General features: G+C 38.2%; 1 protein-coding gene across 2 annotated transcripts in view; it reads left to right on the top strand.

Annotated features, from left to right (window-relative positions):
* FREM2 (FRAS1 related extracellular matrix 2) overlaps positions 1-19684 on the top strand; it is a 121403-nt gene that overhangs the window by 49540 nt on the left and 52179 nt on the right. For both annotated transcript variants that reach the window (XM_063391981.1, XM_063391980.1), the window contains exons 3-5: positions 13838-13984; positions 16126-16356; positions 19031-19156. In XM_063391981.1, coding sequence (XP_063248051.1) covers positions 13838-13984; positions 16126-16356; positions 19031-19156 — 504 coding nt within the window. The remainder of the gene's footprint in view (positions 1-13837; positions 13985-16125; positions 16357-19030; positions 19157-19684) is intronic.

Here is a 19684-nt window from a genome sequence, read left to right on the forward strand (position 1 = left end):
TGAAAGAACTCTAAACACTCTAAGCTATTTGCTTGACACACTATTTAGTTTTCATGGGAAAGTAATGAAAGTTTCCACTCTTCTATTATCAACCCAAATAATGCCGATTTCGTGACTACTAAGTGTCAGAACATTTTGTGTATTGACTCAAACAAAGAACTCTAAATTCCCAGAATCATTAAGCTTGGAAGAGACCTCCAAGATTATAGAATCCAACTTTTTTTTGACTGAACATCACCATGTCAACTGAGTGCCATGTCCAGTTATTTCTTGATCGCCTCCAGGGATGATGACTCCACCTCAGGCAGCCTATAGCTGATCACCCTTTCATTGAAAATTTATTTCCTGTTGTCGTACCAGAACCTCCCTTGCTACAGTTTGAGGCCATTTCCTCTTGTCCTGTCACTACTGCTTGAAAAAAGAGACTGACACCCACCTTGCTACACTCTCCTTTCAGGCAGTTGTAGAGAGTGATAAGGTCATCCCTGAGCCCCTTTTTTTTTCAGGCTAAACACCCCCAGCTGGCTCAACCACTCCTTATATGATTTACTCTCTAGACCCTTCCCCAGGTCCATTTCCCTTCTCTGGACATGCCCCAGCACCTCAATGTCTGTCCTGTAGTGAAGGCCCAGAACCGAATGTGGAAATTGTGGTGTGCCCTCACCAGTGCTGAGTTACAAGGGCACAATCCCTGCCCTGGTCCTGCTGGCCACACCATTGCTGATCCAGGCCAGGATGCCATTGGCCTTCTTGGCCACCTGGGCACAGCTGGCTCATGTGGAGCTGCTGTTGACCAGCACTTCCAGGTCCTTTTCTGCTGGGCAGCTTTCCAGCCACTCTGCCCCCAGCCTACGTGGGGCTGTTGTGACCCAAGTGCAGGACCTGCAACTTGACCTTGTTGAACCTCACAGCCTCAGCACTTCAATTCAGCCTGGCCAAGTCCCTCTGCAGAGCCTCCCTGCCTCAAGCAGATCTGCAGCAATCTGCTGCATCATATCACACTTAGTTGTCTTTCCATCATACTAAATTATGATTCTTTGAAACATTTTACAAAATTCCACAGAACAGTTGGTTACTGCTGACTTTATTTATAGGGGTTCACTTGTGTGTCAACCACAGACAAAAAATTTTCACAAAATATTAAATAGTAGATTGCAGAGAGCATTCAGGAATTCACAGGAATAACTTGCAGTAAGTTTTATGCTATTTGTATTCATATGGATTTGTGGGGTTTTTTGTTTGTTGAGGTTTTTTTGCAACCAGTGGGTATGCAAGAACACTAAGTGATAGGTCATATTTAATCATCAAATTTGATTTAGTGTAAGCAGAAATTTAGATATGATAAAGCCAGGTTCACTCAGCACTGCACAATATAAGAGAATGTATGTTTATTTTAAATTTGAAATAGAGTATAGCCATACTGGGATATGCTCAAACTTCAACTGTTCATCTGGAACATTATCATCATTTTATATATATAATTGTGTAAGTATTCTTACGTGTAGTGCAAATCAATATGCTTTTATTTCAAACTTCCATGCACTTCTGCATAACATTTCTCTTATTATCTTGTTGCATGCTTGGTGAGGGAGCAAAGAGTTAACCTAAAAGGTTATAGTTCTCACATAGAATGTACTGTCCAAATGTCATTTTCAAGATCTCTTAGGAAGAAAAAGTTTAAAGTTAAATAGTCTGAATGAAGGTCCAGGCACACTTTCATGCTGTGAGTTTTGCCAGCATGTTCTCCAGTAGATTTAAATAACTGTTCTGCTTATCAAAACGGGACTCAGAGAAAGCAGTGCCCTTTGAGGACACTGGTGTGAAAACTGGCTATGAAATTTGTCTCACACATACGGCTGGCACGTCTTTAGTTGAATATTGTTAAAGAAAGCATAAGAAAAAAAGTTGGGAGGCTTGGCCTGTATTGTATGCCTATGTAGGCAGCTACTGTATTTACCTCAAGAAGGGCATGTGATGGCAGACTGGGGAGAAAATGGTTTCTGTGGCCACACTTGAGTAGGAAAGAGAGAGACAAGTGTGTCCAAAAACTTGTGGAATGCACTGTCAAAAAACACTGAGAGAACCCAAGATCAAATCTACCTTCATTTATTTCACTCTAGGCAAAAGTAAACCTTTTCTGTCTATGGAGCAACACTGTCCCTTAGTGAGCTACTCAAGACAGAGCTTAATGAACTGTCTCAGGAATCAGCAGGGTTGAGGAGGCTCAGCAGAGCATCCATCTGGTAAATCTTTGCCTCTGGCAGGGCTGAGTCATGTGGCACTATCCTTTGTGCCATGAAGAGGTACCTGCTCAGCTGGAGCCTGTTTGTGTCGTTCTGACAGGATGCACATATTGTGCATTGTGTCTTGCCTCCATGCTCGTGTGCAAAAGCACATTAAGGTGTCTTGGTGACTGTACATTGAAATACCTGTGCAATAAAGGAACTACAACCTAGGGCTCTTAATGTAAGCACATACTAGAGCAAATGTGTCTGCATTGAACAAGTAGTTTTTGAGACAGTACGCACACATTTCTTTTCACTTTTCCCTCCAATGTTCTTTAACATAAGGACATTATCAAACTTATCCTGAAAGTTGCTCATTAACTAGAAAGTGAAAAGAAAGTACTTTCCCATGGTTATGTTAGACTGTATTACCCTCATTATCCTCTCAAGAACTTACCCAGGGAGTATGTGAAGAGGTGAAGAGCAGAGGAATTTCTTGTGTCTCAGAAGCTAGGAAATCTAAAAGATATATTGGTTTATTAACATGAGGTAAGAATCATGTCCAAAGAATTAGAAATACGTTTGGACAAAGATGTTTCAAGGTCACAATATGTTCTCTTGAGATATTTGGGTTAAAGTGTGTAAAGAAACAACTTATTCTGAGACCTCCTTTGGAGTACAGCACCTAGTTTTCGAATCATAGGACTATTTGGGGTTTGAAAGGACTTTAAAGTTCATCTAGTTTCAAACATTTTGTTCCATTTAGTCAAAAAACGTCTGGTTTCAGATGTTCAGATGTTCAAGAATTTTTGGACTGTTCCACCGTATGAGTTGGAGACAAGGGCAAGAAGCCCCTGCTTTTGTAGGTGGAGATTAGTGAGAATGTCCCTTTGTTCAGTTTGATTAGCTGTCCTATTTTTGGCCCCTGCCAAGATATTGCCATTCCCAGAGTACTGAAGGGTGGTGGAAACTTGGAGAGACCGTTCTGATGCTGTGCCAGCGCTGTTCAGCAGCAGCCAGAAACACTGGTTATCAGCACCAGTGCAAAGCACACCACTGAGGGGTGCTGTGGGGAAAATGAACTCCATCTCAGCCACCCCCATGCAACCTTATAAACAACATTAATAATATTTTCCCTCTTTGAAAAGGAAGGAGAAAGTAACCTAGGTAGACAAGTGATTTTTTAAAAATAGCCAATGTAGCAGGTACTTCTCTAGAAAGCCTAAGGCTAGAGCCCACCCTTCCAAGTGACAAGATAGGACTGACCAGTAAAGTTAAAGCAGGAAAATTTCTCTGACACAGAGAAACCAGCCAAGGATTTGATTTGGCAAGGGTATGGGCATGAGTAAAGTTACATGTGCAAATGTTAGAATGGTTGAAACTTTGTTATGGATCAGATAACTTTTCAGATCTATCTCTAAATAAGGAGTCACTGCCATACTTTTCTTTAGAATGTGTGGCATAACTTGTTTTGCACGGGAGGATCAGCAGTGTGTTGCTTTCAAATGAAAAACTGGTCACTCAGCTTTCATAGATGGGCTGAAATGTTCATCTTCCCAGAGGTGTCAAACAGGACCAGCAATCAGTGACATTTCATATATTAAACAGTTGTCTGTATGAAGATTAATTCCTTTCCCATCTCAGTTTCTGCTGTTAACCCAATTCATATCCACACCTGTTTGATCCTATAGAACAGAGAAAAAAATCCTGTGAATGTAAGTTATGCACCTCCTACATATCTCTCATTAATCAATCCTGCTAATTAAGACATCCATTTCTTCTAGAATTAGGGTAAGAGAAAGAAGTATTCTAAAAAATATCCAGGGCAGAGGCTTTCACAGGTACCTCTGGCAGTCAGTGACTAGAAGGGTTTCTGTAACCATCTATGCTTACGGAGCCGGAGGGCTGCCCAGGCTGATTCCATCTGAGATGTGTCGTTAATCTCACTGAGCAACCAGTGAGTTTTGTAATCTTCTCACCTCTGCCCTGTTCTCCTCTGCTGTATCCTCTGTTCTTCATGGCCCGATGGTCCATGGGGCTTCTGTGGCATTCCTGGAATGGGCTTCCGTGGGCCTCGGTCATCCTACAAGACACAGAAATCCTAAGAGGTAGCAAGGGCACCATCACATTTAGTGGGGGAAAGAAAATAAGTGTTTTGAACAGCCATGAAATCAGTTTAAAATAACGAGTTTAACATCCCCAGCCAAAAGGAGGAGGTAGGTGATGACAGCTCGGCACTGTGTCACCTACTTTGTTCAGATTGCTGCAGGCAAGAGTTTTCCCAGTGACTTCCCAAGTGCCCCCCATGGCGCTGCAGCCCAGGGCACTGCCCTGGTTTGTGTCTCAGCAACCTCAGCAGCTACAGCAGGTGACATGTGGGAGGCTGAGGTGGTGTCCAGACGGGTGAGCGCTACGCAGCTCCCTCTCAAGAAAGGGTGGGAGACAGCTTTCTTTAGAAGTGATAAACATTTGTGCTGGCTGGCGAGTTCAAACTGCTGTGATTGCATCTCTGCACGTTTCTGTATGAACTCTAAGGCAAAAAATGTAAACTTGAGACCAGAGATACCCTGGCCCTCACCTGCCTGTATGTAATTGCCAGCAGATTTGGTGGGAGCCAGAGCTGACTTGAGAAAAACTTGCTTCCCTGACCCTTGGGAAAAAGCTGAAGGATTTTAATTTCTCAATACATATGGGAGACCAGTGGTGGAAATCAAGGATTTTTCAGAAGCTTGAGGGATGCCAAATCAAATAGCTAAAACAGGAATCTCTCTTCAAGCCAAATAAAATGTGAACCGTACATACATAAGTTGTTGAAATCATTTGTATAACACAAACAAATTTGATTGTAAAGATGCAATTTTTCTACTGCTGATTTTAATTTAATTGCTACTTGTCTTGAAGTATAAGTGAAGATTTTATGCAGAGAAGAGGGAGAAAGAAATGATGTGTTGGAAGGAACATACTATCAAGATTGAGTTGTCATAATTTCACTGTCACTTCTGTCCCCTGTCCTGCTTTAGGTCTGTTGAGCTTCTCTCTTGGAAAACTCACAGTGCTCATATTATTCTGGCTCTCTACTCTTCATTGCTGAAGTACTTTTGTGCACTTATTTTAAATGTTTAAACAGATTTCTGACATCTTGGCTTGAATCTTTTAAGGAATTTTTGACTTCTTCCATTTTTTTCCCTTCTTACAATATACATTGTGACTACAACAGAGGAATTTCAGATAAAATAACACAAGAATATATTATAATTGCTGCCATAGGAATATACAGTTCTGCCCCTTAGGACAGACTTCAAGTAAGACTAAAAAAATCGTCAGGATATTAAAAAAGCACATTATTGCAGAAATATGTATTTCCTCAGCAGAACTAATATCTTTTACTACTCTGCAAGGTTTGTCTCAAGTCAAAGTTAGTGACTTCAGAAGGAATCCTTTTCTGTTCTTGTTTATATCAACAATTTTATATGTTTTCTGTTTTTAAATCTGCCCTTACTGAGCAGGACTAAAACACCTGCAAAAGGTTATAGGTTTGACATACCTTAAAAAGGAGGAAAGGCACCACAAAGGAATTTCTCTGGTCAAATAATATTAAAAGTTAAATATTTGAGATTAGCTGGTACAATTACTCTGAAATTAATTAAAACAAATGTTAAATTAACCTGCCTGACATTTGTTCTTCTCCAGTCAGCTGGGCATTTTATTTGTTGTATTGCCAGAACAGAAAAGGAACCAAAATCCAAGTCTCTGGAAGTAAATTCTTAATAACAAAAAACAGTTCAATCACTTTGACACAGAGTTTAAAGAATGCTTTTTATGTCAATGCTCAGTGAGTTATAGCAAGTTCAGTTCAGAAAATGGAAACACTATTCCAACTTGTTTAGAGTAGGTTTTCCAAATAATAGCAACCTCTTTAATTCCTCTTGCATACATTTTCCTCTTTAGTCTGTAAAATCTGAGATTTATGAGTTTGAATTCTGATCTGAAATGGAGAGGATTTTTCTGCAAAGACAGTGTTCAACAGCCAGAAAAAAAAAAAAAGGTTGTAAAGTTCAGTTATTTCTTCATCAAGGGAAATTTGCCAATTTGACACAAAAAACCCCAATTTAAAATTCATTGTGAAAAATTAGAGGTCTCAGTTTCAGATGATATCCCCTCATTCATGCACCCTGGTTTTAAGCATGAGAATGATTTTGCAAGCATTGAAATATTAGGCACATATGTAGGAGTGTGCAGTAGTGGGTTCTAAATGAAAATGTAATCTAATGAAAGGGAAATTAGTCTATTCTTTTTTCAGAATAGAGGAATTTCTTAAAACAGTAAAATATGAAGGGAGATAATATTTTGATTGTAATTACATTTCTCCTGACTCTTGTTTTATTGTAATGTCCTGCATTTGAGAGGTTGCAGTACATTTTTCTGTTATTACTCAGAAATTGATGGGGGCTCAGGATATGCCATGACCCTCAAATTTAACACTTTGTCTGAGTAGGCTTTAAATGAGAGTAGTTTTCCTATGGACTAATACATGTGTACTTTAAAGTTATAAACCAAAAGAAAAGTGCCCTGTTTGACAGTAACTGAGATGGCTGAGGTAAACCCGTTATTCTGTGAGCTGGGGAAATGAACCTTGCTCCAGTTCAGGCGGAGCCTCTTGGGACAAGTTGTCTGGCGCCACAAAATAAATTAGTAAGCAGAGACTGAAAACTATTAAGTTTATTTTAAGAATGTGTTGTCAGAGATCTAATAAATTTATTTGTTGCTGCAGGCCATGCATGTATGAAGCCTTAACTAATCCAGGTGGTGTTTTTTTTTTTCTTCAGAGGGAGGGGCAGGGTGTGGATCTTTAGGGAAAAGGTACTGTGCTTTAGGTAATGTGGGCATTGTTTAATGATAGACATGACAGCTTGAGTGGTATGTTTGGGTTTTCTCTGTTAATACTCACAAGGCAATTTAAATTAATTTTGTCATGCAAAGTTAGTTAGTGACTACACAAAATGCTAATTAGTTTAATGATGGCATGGAAATAACTTTATAGTAACAAAACAGTTCTTCTAAACCAAATAGGTTTCTTTTGTTGCCATGTTTAAATATTCCATAGATTACTTTTAAAGTGTTTAAAATTACAAGTTTGCCATATTACAGTTCAGGACCAGTTGTGTCTTTGAGATTTCTCAGGACCCTCCTTTGTTGAGAAGATGACTTTCCTGGGATTTGGTTAGCCATATAGATTGGTGGGTTGAACACTCATCCTGTTATATTTGATGGAGTTGGGTCAAATCTTTCTAGAAGGTGATCCAACTCTTCATGTAAGATGTGCCTGCAGTTCCTGAAGGTGAAGTTCTTTCCATTGCTTTTGCCTAGACTGCTAGCTTTAATTAAACATACATCTTTTATAGGATAACATTAGATGATATGAATCTTTTGTCTAGGAAAGATCTCTTGTAAGGCTCTCTAAGGCAGATCTCTTGTCTTCACCTTTTGTGGATCAGGAGCCAGTTGATTATGTTCCTGTGCTCTGGAACCTGAGCAGAAACATACTGTGTTTTGCCAGGAGTGGTTATTCACTGCAGATACTGAATTTATTTGCTCTGAATCCTTTTCTGCTCGGAAGCAGTGGTCATCCTGCAGAGCTAGTCCCTTGCTTATGGCACAGCATCCAAAACCAGCAAGTGGATCTTTTGGATTCCCTAGAAATCAGTTGTGAACTAAGTACTTAATGTGCACAAAGGCTTTCAAACACACACAGTGCTCCAGCATCTTTTTTGATGATTCAGATTGGGTTGATATTTATCTATCCACTTTGCTTTTTCCTTTGAAAACTCAGTCTCTTGGTACAGCCAACAGAGTGACAGTATCCTGGCTCTCGGTGAACTAATTTCTACAGAGCAGATTTATGCTGAAATTAATTTAAAGCTATGAAATTAATTGGCTGAAGAACCAGTGCATATTTGCTTGCACAGATTTTGTTAATTAAAATCAGGTTAATCTCTTAATCAGAACCCAGTTAATCTCCTGCAGGAGAACTGGACATAGACTTGAATTGGGAATTCCTTAAATTAACCCAGCGTGAATCTCCAGACTGCTCTTGGAGACATCCTTAGTGACGCTTAGTTGAATTTTACAAGGATCCAAATTTAATACGCACTAGGTAACCTTGACATTCATTTCTTGTCTCTCACTTCCCCTTCCTTTTTGTAACAAAGAAGCTACATGGTATTCTTCAGATATTTCTTCTGGTACGTAACTTCAGGCATTTGCTTATTCTGAGCCCTGGCAAATGTGGCCCTTCCAACTTGTTTCTTGGGGGTAGACATAAAACAGAAAAAAGAGCGACAGAAACTACTGAGCGACGGAAACTGTCTGCAGTTCATTGGATACAGCAATTATACTCCAGGCCAGCTAAGTCCATAATGCTGGGAAGTGTGTGATTTCTCATGAGAAGTTCAGAGAAAGCATTGTTTTAGTCCATAATCACTAGGGGCTGGTTTAGGGGGTTCGTTTTGGCTGTTCTGCAAATATATTGAGTTACAGTGGCAGACAGAGTGCAGGAGGGTGCAGAGTTCAGAGTTGTTTTAGTGATTGGCGTCCATTTCAGTATACTTGAAAGACACTTACAGAGGTGAAGCATTTTAAAGCTTTTCTAATCAGGTAATATCATTAGGTTATCTTATGCATTGTTAAAGTCAATTTACAATTTTCTAGTGGCATGTGTTATGTGCTGGGTTTGCTTAGGCATTTCACTTCTGCAATTTCCATATGAAATTAAGGCAATTTTACAGGATATATCCTTTCTGATGGTCACAGCAGAGGGAACAGCATTTGGTCATAGAATCATGGATTAGTGGGGGTTGGAAGGAATATTTTCAGGTCATCTAGACCAATGATGTACCGCCCCAATGCACTGAGAGCAGAAGATTTATTATCTATTTTATTGCTGGGGAAAGCTGGGGGGGTCATAGTTTGGCAGAAAAAAAATATTTACTTGAATTTACTTGAGACCTTTGCCTTTTTAATCTGAAGCTAAAATGTACTGGGATCCTTACACAGCACAACAAATCAGAGTTGTTGAAACTATGTGCCTTGAACTGGGCATATAATGTCTATATATTTATTCTGACTAGCAGAATCACCTAGGATTTATGTGTTTCTCCTGTAGGCAGGTAAAAATAGGTTTATGCTTTCCATGAATGACTAGGAAAATAGTGTGGGAAAATAGAAAGTGCTGAGGTTCACAGGAAGCTAGATGGCTAAATGGGGAATCATGATGCTGAGGACTAAAATTTCTGCATTTCACATCAGATTTTGCTTCCAATAAACCTACTGATGTAACTTGATCCTGGTATATATTAACTTGACAGAAAGGAGGCTAATTAAAGATTAAAAAATGGATGTCTCAAAATGGAAAATTTCCTGCTCTTCCCTCTATGCATCTTTGAATTCAAGTTCAGAAGTGGGTTCCTGTTTTCAGATGCTTCATGTCCCTACTACAAAGAGAAGGATAGGGAGTGCCAACTTAAGTAACATTGTCTGAATGAGGCACCAGATAAGGTCAGATATTTAGAACCAAGAAAGAAAGAGTGCAGCTGACATGCAGACAAGTCAACAAGTACTGCATTGCTGTGCAGTGATTCCTGAACTGTAGGCAGACTATTAATAAATCACATTTGTTTTGATTCTCCTTCCTAACATCCTTTTGCAGTATGTTTAGAGAGCAAAATAAGAAGAGGAAGGAGAAAAGACCCATAGTAAAAGTTTTGAAGAAATTTATTTTTCTTAGTGCTTTATTTACTGGTTGTTTTTTTCCACTCTTTCTTGGTTTTGATATATATTCTTTGTCCTGGAGGAATTTATAGGTTGGGTTTTTTTCTCCATTAACCTTAGCTAGTGACCAAAGAGAGCAGATGCTTGAAGCTCCACAGGTCCCAGATAGCTGTGTTTGTACAGACATGTCTGGTGCACACAGTGACTCTGTGTGGCTGTGGTCATGCAGGGCAGGCACTCTTTTGTCTGCTCTTTTGACCAGTCTCTGATTTACGCCATGGCTGCTCAGCAGGGAAGTCAATATCTGCATCAAGATGCATCAGTTTCTGTTGTGTCAGTAAGTGAATACTGAGGTGCAGTTACATGCTTTTATTTATGAATTAGGGTCTGGGGTACCTCCTAGGGGACAGCAAAACTACAAACAGACTTTCCTTACAGAATGAACATTTTTATGGCCCCTCAGGCCAACAGTGTTCAAGGGACACAATTTAATGTTAGAAATATTTTTATCCTGTCTTTGCAAACCTCTGTGATCTATGGAGAAAAGTGGAACTGATTCTTTCCTTCTCTGAGGTCTTTGCACCATGGTAGAAAATTCTGACAATCTAATCTGTATTTTTTCATGGAGAATTTATAACTTTGAGATATCTGAGCAGCATGGCTGGAAAGATGAATGTTTGAATGGGAATATTAATTTAAATATTTTTCCCTTCAAGCAGCTGACTGACTAAGTCCTCCTCCCCCTCCTCTTTTATTCATGTTGTGTAACTGAAACTGTTTTTTCCAGATGACTTGATCTTTTTGGGAATTTCTTGTTTGATGACCTATGCAAAATAACACATCACTATTTTCTGACAGGTAAACAGTTTGCTGACAGGATTTCTACAAAGACCAGTTCTGGATTATATCTATTTGTTACTTGTCATATACAGGCAAACCTTTTCAGAGGGTTTTGTCCTCAAAACCTCAGTCATGAGGTCACTTTGTGGCTCACCTTACTCTAGAGCCTTACCTTCAGCTCCTTACAAAGTTTCTAAGTGTGCCTCACAACTCTTGCATCTCGTTTCTCCTGAATATCTTCACTGCACCGCCTCCTGTCTGTCATCTTCTGGTTTAGCACTGCTACACTCTGAGCTCTGGCAAAATTGAGGAAACAAGTTTTCATGACTGACTTGAGCAGCATCTTGCCAATCACATCTCATTGATGCAAAGTTCCTTTGGATTTTCCTTTCCTTGTTGTAACGCTGCCCTACTTCCTTTTGTGTAGTTTTAAAAGTTATGGCTTCCCTCTCTGGACTTCTGATGTATTTGTACTGCCAGCACTTGTCTGGGAGAGGAATAAAAGCAAAACTGTCACTGGGGTAGAGCAGCTTAATGATTTGCCCAGCAGCTGCATGACTGACTGTGCCCAAGGGTAGCGCTTGCAGCAGTGCACAGTCTGTCTACTGATAGAAACATTATTGTACGGCAGATACTTATTTTAATAGTGACCAAATTAAAGTGGCAGGTGCTGTTTTATTTCTGACATTTTATAATTTCTTAAAGCTATACTCTTAATAATCTTCACAGGGTTTTGTGTCTGTGTGGTGCTTGGCTACTGTGCTACTGTGTTGTAGCAGTTTCATCCAGATTAGACAGGAGGGAATTCATCTTACCCAGTATTAGATGGCCTTAATAAAAATGTCTACAGTGTAAAGGGTCACAACAGGAGTTTTTAAAAGCTCCTGAGCAGAAATGCACTTATTTTTTTGCATATTCCAAGGCAAAATTAATCTCATTCAAAAATAAATGCCTAAATTAAGTCATAGCCTTACAAAATACCTCTTTCCTGGGTTTGGCTGAAAAGACAGTTTAGGATTTCTAGCCCCAGAATAAATACCTGAAATTAAGTAAGGTCTATGATATGCTTCTTGCTTTGTTTTGTTAGAAGTCTGTAGTAATAATAATAATAGTAGGAGTAGCAGCAGCAGCAGCAGCAGCAGCAGCAGCAGCTAATAATAGCGGTTTTATTCTGTGGGACAGTGGACTGTTAAATGGCTTGCATAAATTAGAAAACGTGTTCTGAACATGAAAAAAAAGTACAAAGTGAAGACACAAAGGTTTGAAATACCTATATTCTTTTCTTAAAACTGTAAAGCTGATAGGTTTGGTATTGCACATTCTAAAAGGTGAACATTATATATTTCAGGGACAGAAGTAGGTCTGTAAAAATGGAGGCTTGCTGTAACCCCCTTAAGAAATATACTTTTTTGTTTGGTTGTTGGGTTTTTTTTTTATTTTTATGAAAAAAAATAGAAACAGCTGAAATCAAGAAATAGATGGAATGAAGACAATACTAAATCTATTTATTGCCTTTTTTGTGCTTTTTTTCTTCCTAAATTTCATTCATAAGTGACCTGTATGTAAGATGTAGATTGTGTGCCTTTGCCCACAACACATTTAAGTTCTTTGGATAAGAGAACAAATTATGCCAGTTTTTCTTTTGCTTTCTATCCTCTGCTTAGATTATCTTTTGTCTAAAAGGATGCAACCTCTGCTCGAAAATTTCCCTTTATCCGGACAGTTTCAAATATCTGACATTCTCATTTGTATTAAGCTCATGCAGCAGTATTTCTTCTCACTAGCGGTACAAATAGGTTCTCTCACCTCTAAAAGACCGTAAATTTCCATCCTTTTTATATGTCAGAAACTTTTATCCTTTGTTAAATTATGTTCAGGTTGGGCAGTGTGTTCAAGGGTGGCACACAAATGGCTTTTCTCACTGGATTAGAGAACAAGATGTATTCTGTTACATTTGTCCCCAGAAACTGATGGGGAGACACAACACACGGCTAACCTGATGTAAGTGCTGTTGTAGTTTCTGCTGTAACACTATAGCTGCTGCCTCTCAGTGGTGCTCATTAGTTTCTGATATGTGTGTTTGCAGCCTTCCCCTTTGTCAGTAACAATGGAGATCACAGGAGCAGAAAGGGGCAGGGTGAGGAGTGCAGGGAGATACCTCAGTGGCCATTTCCCTCCTTTCATTTACACCATACCTGTGCCTCCGTGTGAGATTGCACAACTATAGTTCCTGGATTTTTTCTAGTAGGCAGGTCAATAAAGAAACATAGAGTCTTATCTTTGAAGCAGAGTGAAAGCACGTGGAGTGGCTGCCTCATTTTTCAAGAATGGAAGAAACTGGAAGGGATAAAGCAACCTTCATTTGTCTCTTCCTCCAGTAATTAAGCCATGAGTTAATTTAAATGCTTAGCTATGTCTCTCTGCTATTCAGAGGAATTACGTTTTTTCACCGGCTTGGGTACAGAAGTGTTAATTTCTAAAGGAAACTTCTTGCACATTTAAGATAGTTGTTACCTGAGCAAACCTTGTTCTGTAGCAGCACCTTGTGGGAAGGAAATCAGACTACAGTCTCCCACACAGGCCAGCATTCCCAGAAGAAAATTGCTGAGTGAGCATCTGCCATCAGTGAGCTGAGCAGCTTATTTTATTATTGCTATGGAACTTACAGGATTCTACAGTAATAAAAAGCTCATCCATTAGGATGATATACAGAAGGCATCCCAAATACATTTTTATTAATTCTGGATCTTTTTCTCTTGAGAAATAAGAAAATTAGTGTATTATGTTTATACGCTTGTAAGAAAAAAATTACTCCTATGTGTAGCAGATGTGTTATGGTAGAGTTCTTTACTTCCAATTTCTTAGTTTTAAATCTTTAAAACCTTTGGATTGTGATGTCCAGATAGATACATAGCTTACCCAGGATACAAGGTTGAATTAACCTCAAAAGCCAAAAGTAATCTTTAACAAAAAAGAAAGGTTATAATTATGTTTTGATTTTCCAGGAGGCAATAAGCTGAAGAATCAACATTTTCGCCTAAACTGGGCATGGATCTCCTTAGAAAAGGAGTATTACTTAGTAAATGAAGACTCCAAGTATCTTGATGTTGTTCTTAAACGGAGAGGTTACCTGGGAGAAACCTCTTTTATAAGTAAGTTCAATTCTAACCTTATCAGTTGCTTCTGTAAATCACTGTCCAGCCTGTTGATATAAAGTATCAACACAACTGTATCCTATTACTGCTGTTTCACGATAAGCAAACTATATTCAAGGGAACATGTTTATTTATTAAAGAGTGTATCTTTTATGTGCCGTGTGTATGATTTCTTTAGGTAAATAATGAAATTTCCCTATTTTGTTTTTTTTTTTTTTTTGTCTTCTGCAATGAATTTTTGAATAAACAACGCATGAACTGCTCTTCTTTCTTTGATTTGATTGATACCACTGTTTATTTATATCACAGAATACAGTTCATGTCCAGATCTTCTTTTCCCTATAATGAAAAAATGCAATTGTAGCAATTGAAAAGACAACAATAAACATATATCATTTTCCAGGAAGGCTGTTGTGAGCTGCTCTGACCAGCAGCTACAAGCATTAGGCTCATTTTCTTCACACAGTGTTGGCAGGCAACTGAGGTAGATACAGGAGGTGTTGAAAACTGTTTGCAGTGTCCGGGGAGGATGAAAAAAAGTTTGTGTTATCACATTCTGCAACCTCACACCTGCTGCTAGCTTCTGGATCTGTTTGCTCCTCTGATGCATTTGCACCAGGGAACATTATCCTTGTGCAGTTTCACATCAAAACCTATGGTGAGCTTACACTGCTTAGAGAAAACTCAATTTAAAGCTGTTTTTGCAGAGATATGTAAGCATTTACCTGGCAAATTTCTGTTTAGCGCTATTTCTGATTAAAAATCTGGTTTCAGGTAGCGAGGTGCAGTAGGGACACCTATTTTGGCATGAGATTTAGGGGATATAGACAAAGAACAGGATCTTACTCAAAAGACTGTTTTGAACAATGAACCAACTTTGATAATACATTTCTTTTAAAGAAAGAAAAACAATGGAAGCGATAAACAGGATGTGTGGTGTAAATTAATTACTGGTACTGAATAACAGATACTGATGTGACTTCTGATCCTTCAAACAGAGTGTTTATAGCATTTTCTGCCTCTAGATTCAAGGTCAGTTTCAATATTGAGCTAACTGAAAAATCAACAAAACCAGTTTGAGTAACTTGCCTCCTTAATCCTGCAGATGGAATTACAGAATTGGAAAAAGCATAAAACATACTGATGAAGATGCTTACTGGCCCTTGTGGTCTGAATGCACTGCCAAAGTGGCTGAAGGTTTATAGGTTATATAAAATTGGCTATGACTTAGGATGAGGCACAAGCCTGAAGAAAGAATGGCAAGGTTTGTAGGGAAAGGTTATGTGTTTCAATACATTAAATAATGCACCCGGAAGAAACAGAGAAGAAAGAAGTTTTAAGGGTTATTTTTCTGAAAACCTGACAAAAGCCTTTAGGATTTTAGTTGCACAGTGGGATTTAAACAAGGCCAAATGCATGAGTTGGAGATGGTTTGAAATACTTTCTAATTTCCATGAGGGTCTTTTGGAAAGCCTTAAACTGAGAGTAAAAAGCCTGTGAAAACCTGTGTCAGAGCAATCTGAAACTGAGGCTGGAAGGCCTGTGCCATCTCTCTAGACTGAGTTGAAAGAATTTTTTTCCATGGACTTGCAGCTTCAACTTCATTTTAACCTAGTGATTGTCATTATGCAAACACTCAAATAAGAGGGTAATAGTTTTTAAAAATTCTTATTGCAGTGGCAATGAGGGCAATGGTTCAGGTTTTACATCTTGTTTTGTTTTTATTCAGTATATTTTCCTTTGTGTCTTTGTGTTTTCCTTAACTTTCCCTTTAAAGTCTGAACTTTCCAAGAGTATTTTTATTTTTTCTATGAGAAATATATATTTTCTAGTGTTTCAGGCAGGATGCTATTCGGATGTTCTGGAAAAGAAGAGAACCCAGAGAGATGAAAGGAGAGAGAAAAGTCTGTTGTCCTTTTTGTATGTCCATAATTGAATTATGGGGAAATGGAAATTTGATGTAACTTCAGAGAATGCAGAGTTTTTCCACCTCTATGTGTGACACCAAATAAAAAATGATCAAGAGTAATGGATTTAGTTTGAATGTTCTCAGGTTGTGAAAAGTCTTTTAAAGATGACACAATGGGAGAAAAATTACCAGTGATGTTTATAAGGACCTGAATTTCTGATTTTAACAGGTATTAGCACCAGAGATGGTACTGCCAAGAAAGATAAAGACTTCAGAGGAAAAGCCCAGAAGCAAGTGCAGTTTAACCCTGGTCAAACCTTAGCTACATGGCGAGTACGGATTTTGAGTGACGGTGAACATGAACATTCTGAGTCCTTTCAAATTGTTCTTTCTGAGCCTGTCATGGCAATTCTGGAATTTCCTGCTGCATCCACAGTGGAAATTATAGACCCAGGAGATGGTGAGAACCTTTCCAGAACTGTACTGCCAATATGTGCATAGACTAAAAGATAAACTGGAGGGCAAATGCTGTGAATAGCAGTGGATACAAAGGGTTGATTGTCCTCAAATTATTCCTGAAGACTCACTTGGGCATCAGGTAGCCATTTATCCTCTATCACTTTAAGTGCTTGATGAAGGGCTTATTCAGGTAGCATGTTTTTACAAAATACCTTCATTTTTTTATGATATGTTGTTTCTAGGGGCTTTGTTTGTTTTCATTTTAGGTATAAGAGGTTTTCCATTGAATGTGTTTGCAGACTAAGTGTGTCTGAAGAGTTGGCTGGAGGCTAACTTGATTTACTCTGCCATGGTAATTCATGGAGAGGATGGTACAGCAAGGTCTGGGCTGGTTGATCACGAGTTTGGTCTTGGAGCAAACTATTTGCATCAGCTGAGCCTTGATATCAACCTGAGAAGCTCAGCAATGATAAAGTTCATTAGACCAAGTGTAGCACACACTGTGTCAAGAACAAATAAAATTAAGGTTAAATATAAATTAAGAAATAAGCTGATTTAAAAAAAAATTAAAAGAAGTAGATCATGCTTTGGTTGCTTTGCATCTTTTCAGCTGCACCCAGGCACTTGAACCCGTGGGTTGTGGTCACACAGAAATGTCCTTAAGAAACCTTTTAAATACTGGACACCATAACAACTTGAATTGCATAGTTTTCCCTAATTAATGTTTGAAGAGTGTGGGGCATGGAAATTATCAGAGGTGCCTTAGTTCCTAGTTTCAAATGCAAGTTAAACCAGAGCTTATCTTGCCTCCATTTTAATCACTGAGAAAAATAGTGCTTAACTTGAAAAGCAGCATGTATGAGACACAGAAATAACTTGAAAGTGTATTAAATCTCTTTATCTTTTCTTTGATCAATAAGATAGCACAGTTAAAGGCTGAGTCTTCTTTACGCCAACATTATTTTATATTTCTTACATTAAGATAAAATTTTTACAGTCCCTGAGAATTTGTTTTAATTATACATAAAGTGAAGTTGCAAAGGGCAAAATCAAATGCACAGCTGCAAATCAAGGAATGCCTAGAAGAAAACCAGAGAGAGAACTCTGAGGGGAAGGACTAACTAGGGTGTTCCCTAACAGTCCTTTGAAGCTCAGGGTTTGCCAAGATCACTGAATAGGAAACATCCAAAGTTTTATTCTGCATCCAGTGAAGAAATCATTGATTTGAATGGTGTAGCTTTAGAATCAAAACCATGAGTTTGTTCAGAAAGCTGTACCAGCCTCTTGGGGTATGGGACATTAGTTAATATTTTATTCAAAATATAGATTGGATAGGGATGTGGGTTTTTATACTAGCTGTGATGGTGCAGCTCATTCTCGAAGCTTTTATGTTGTTCATAAGGTCTGTTAAACTTTTATAGTGCCATTTTACTCCTGGTTGAATAATTATGAGAGAGAGAGAGGAAACTGAATAAATCAAATTGCTGCATGCTTTGGAAGGTTAGAGGGTTTTATTTTGCCAACTAAATTCCAAAGGGAGAATAGAAGGAATTAAATGGGATTTTTTTTTAATTTTTTTTTTAGTGCTGTCTTTTGCTTTACTTTAAAACAAAAAAGTAGGGATTTGGTATTTTTGACATTGAATTTTTGTCTTGCCAGAATAGTGAGTAGTCTAGATCTTATCAAACCTGAATTATAGCATTTTTAAGGAAGGCTTTTGACCTTAAGTCATGCTAGTAGTAGCTGGAGAAATAAAACCTGGAACATGTTTTCAAAGAAGTCACCTGACCATTTTCAGAATACTGTTTGTCAAAGTACTCTGAAATGATGAAAAATTTGCTTTGTGCAGTCAGCTGATATTACTTAATTTGATATTATACAGAATTATATTCTGTTTGGGCTGCAGTCACACTCATGAAAATGTAAACATGCTTTATAATTATGTGCATAGCCACCTTTTGTTCTTGAGTTTTTGAGAGAAAAGGAACAAAATTGATCCTGAATCCCAGTAACAGCACAAAACCCAGCAATGTGATTATATGAGCACAAAATAATGAAGGAGTTCAGAATGCATCTCAGTGTTTTTTTTTATCTGATTTCCTTTTGTATGATACATTTTAGGGTGAAATTGCTCCTCAGACTTCACTGGCAATATGGACTGGGTCTCTTTTTAGTAAAAAAGGAGTGTAGACATGTAACTAACTCAAATCAAATGTCCAAGTCAGAGTAAGGTGTCAAGAGCTCAACCTTGCTTCTCAACACCAAATAATTTTCCAGGTTATCTTGATGAAGTAAGTTAAAGAATGGCCTTGGTGAACCAATGTCTGTGAGCTATGCTATTGATACTTCTGTAGTTAACAGTTAATAATTAAATACCATGGAAATAATAAAAATATCGACTTTGTGGGCAAACACTGTCATGCACATTAACCCTAGATAAACAAATCAGTCACATTAGAGACCACTGAATAAGGACTTGTGAATTCAGACCCTAATGATCTGATTTTCTTTTCCATTTCTGAAACACTAAGAAACTCTACTTCTCTCGCCCTCTAAGTTTTACTTACAATTTAGTAGCATTGCCAGTAAATGTGAGGTTTTTGTTGCACTTTAGAATATTCAGAGATGCTCTTAGCTAATGCATAGGTGATTTTATGAGGTTCTTTTCTTTGCAGAGTCAACAGTCTTTATTCCTCAGTCCACCTACACTATTGAAGAAGATGTGGGTGAGTTATTTATTCCAGTCAGAAGAAGTGGAGATGTGAGTCAGGAGCTGATGGTCATCTGCTACACACAACAAGGTAGTAGAATCTACTACAGAATAAAAAAATGACAAGGATGGAAAAAAGACTGAAATTTAAAAATATTTACTCCCTCTATTTTATAAAACAATTGTTTATAACTATTAATAACCTTCTCATCTAAATGTGTTCAGTCTTGACGGGAAATGTATTCATTTCTGCAAGCTGTCTAAGAGTGTTACTGAATGCAGTTTAAAAATCATCATGGAGAGGTGAAGAGGATCTGTGTTCTTTATATTTCTGCAAGATTTTTATATGCAGCCCCATATATCTGAAAGTGATGGGAACTAAAAGCACTGCAGTGATTGCCCTGGTTGTCCTTCACCTGTTTGTATCTTGAAAAAATTTATACAAAATGATATTGCTTAATTGTCATACTTGTCCTGCCTCTGACTTTCAGTCTCTTACTAATAATTCATGTGCAGGACATGGGGTTTCTACACCTGTGGTTTTATTATTATTTTTATCTGGAGAGCTGAAGCAATATTTTGTGCAAAGTGATCTGGAATTCAAATAATTTGTTTTCAT

This window comes from Prinia subflava, chromosome 3 (genome assembly GCF_021018805.1).
Source record: "Prinia subflava isolate CZ2003 ecotype Zambia chromosome 3, Cam_Psub_1.2, whole genome shotgun sequence".
In the NCBI taxonomy this organism is placed as follows: Eukaryota; Metazoa; Chordata; class Aves; order Passeriformes; family Cisticolidae; genus Prinia; species Prinia subflava.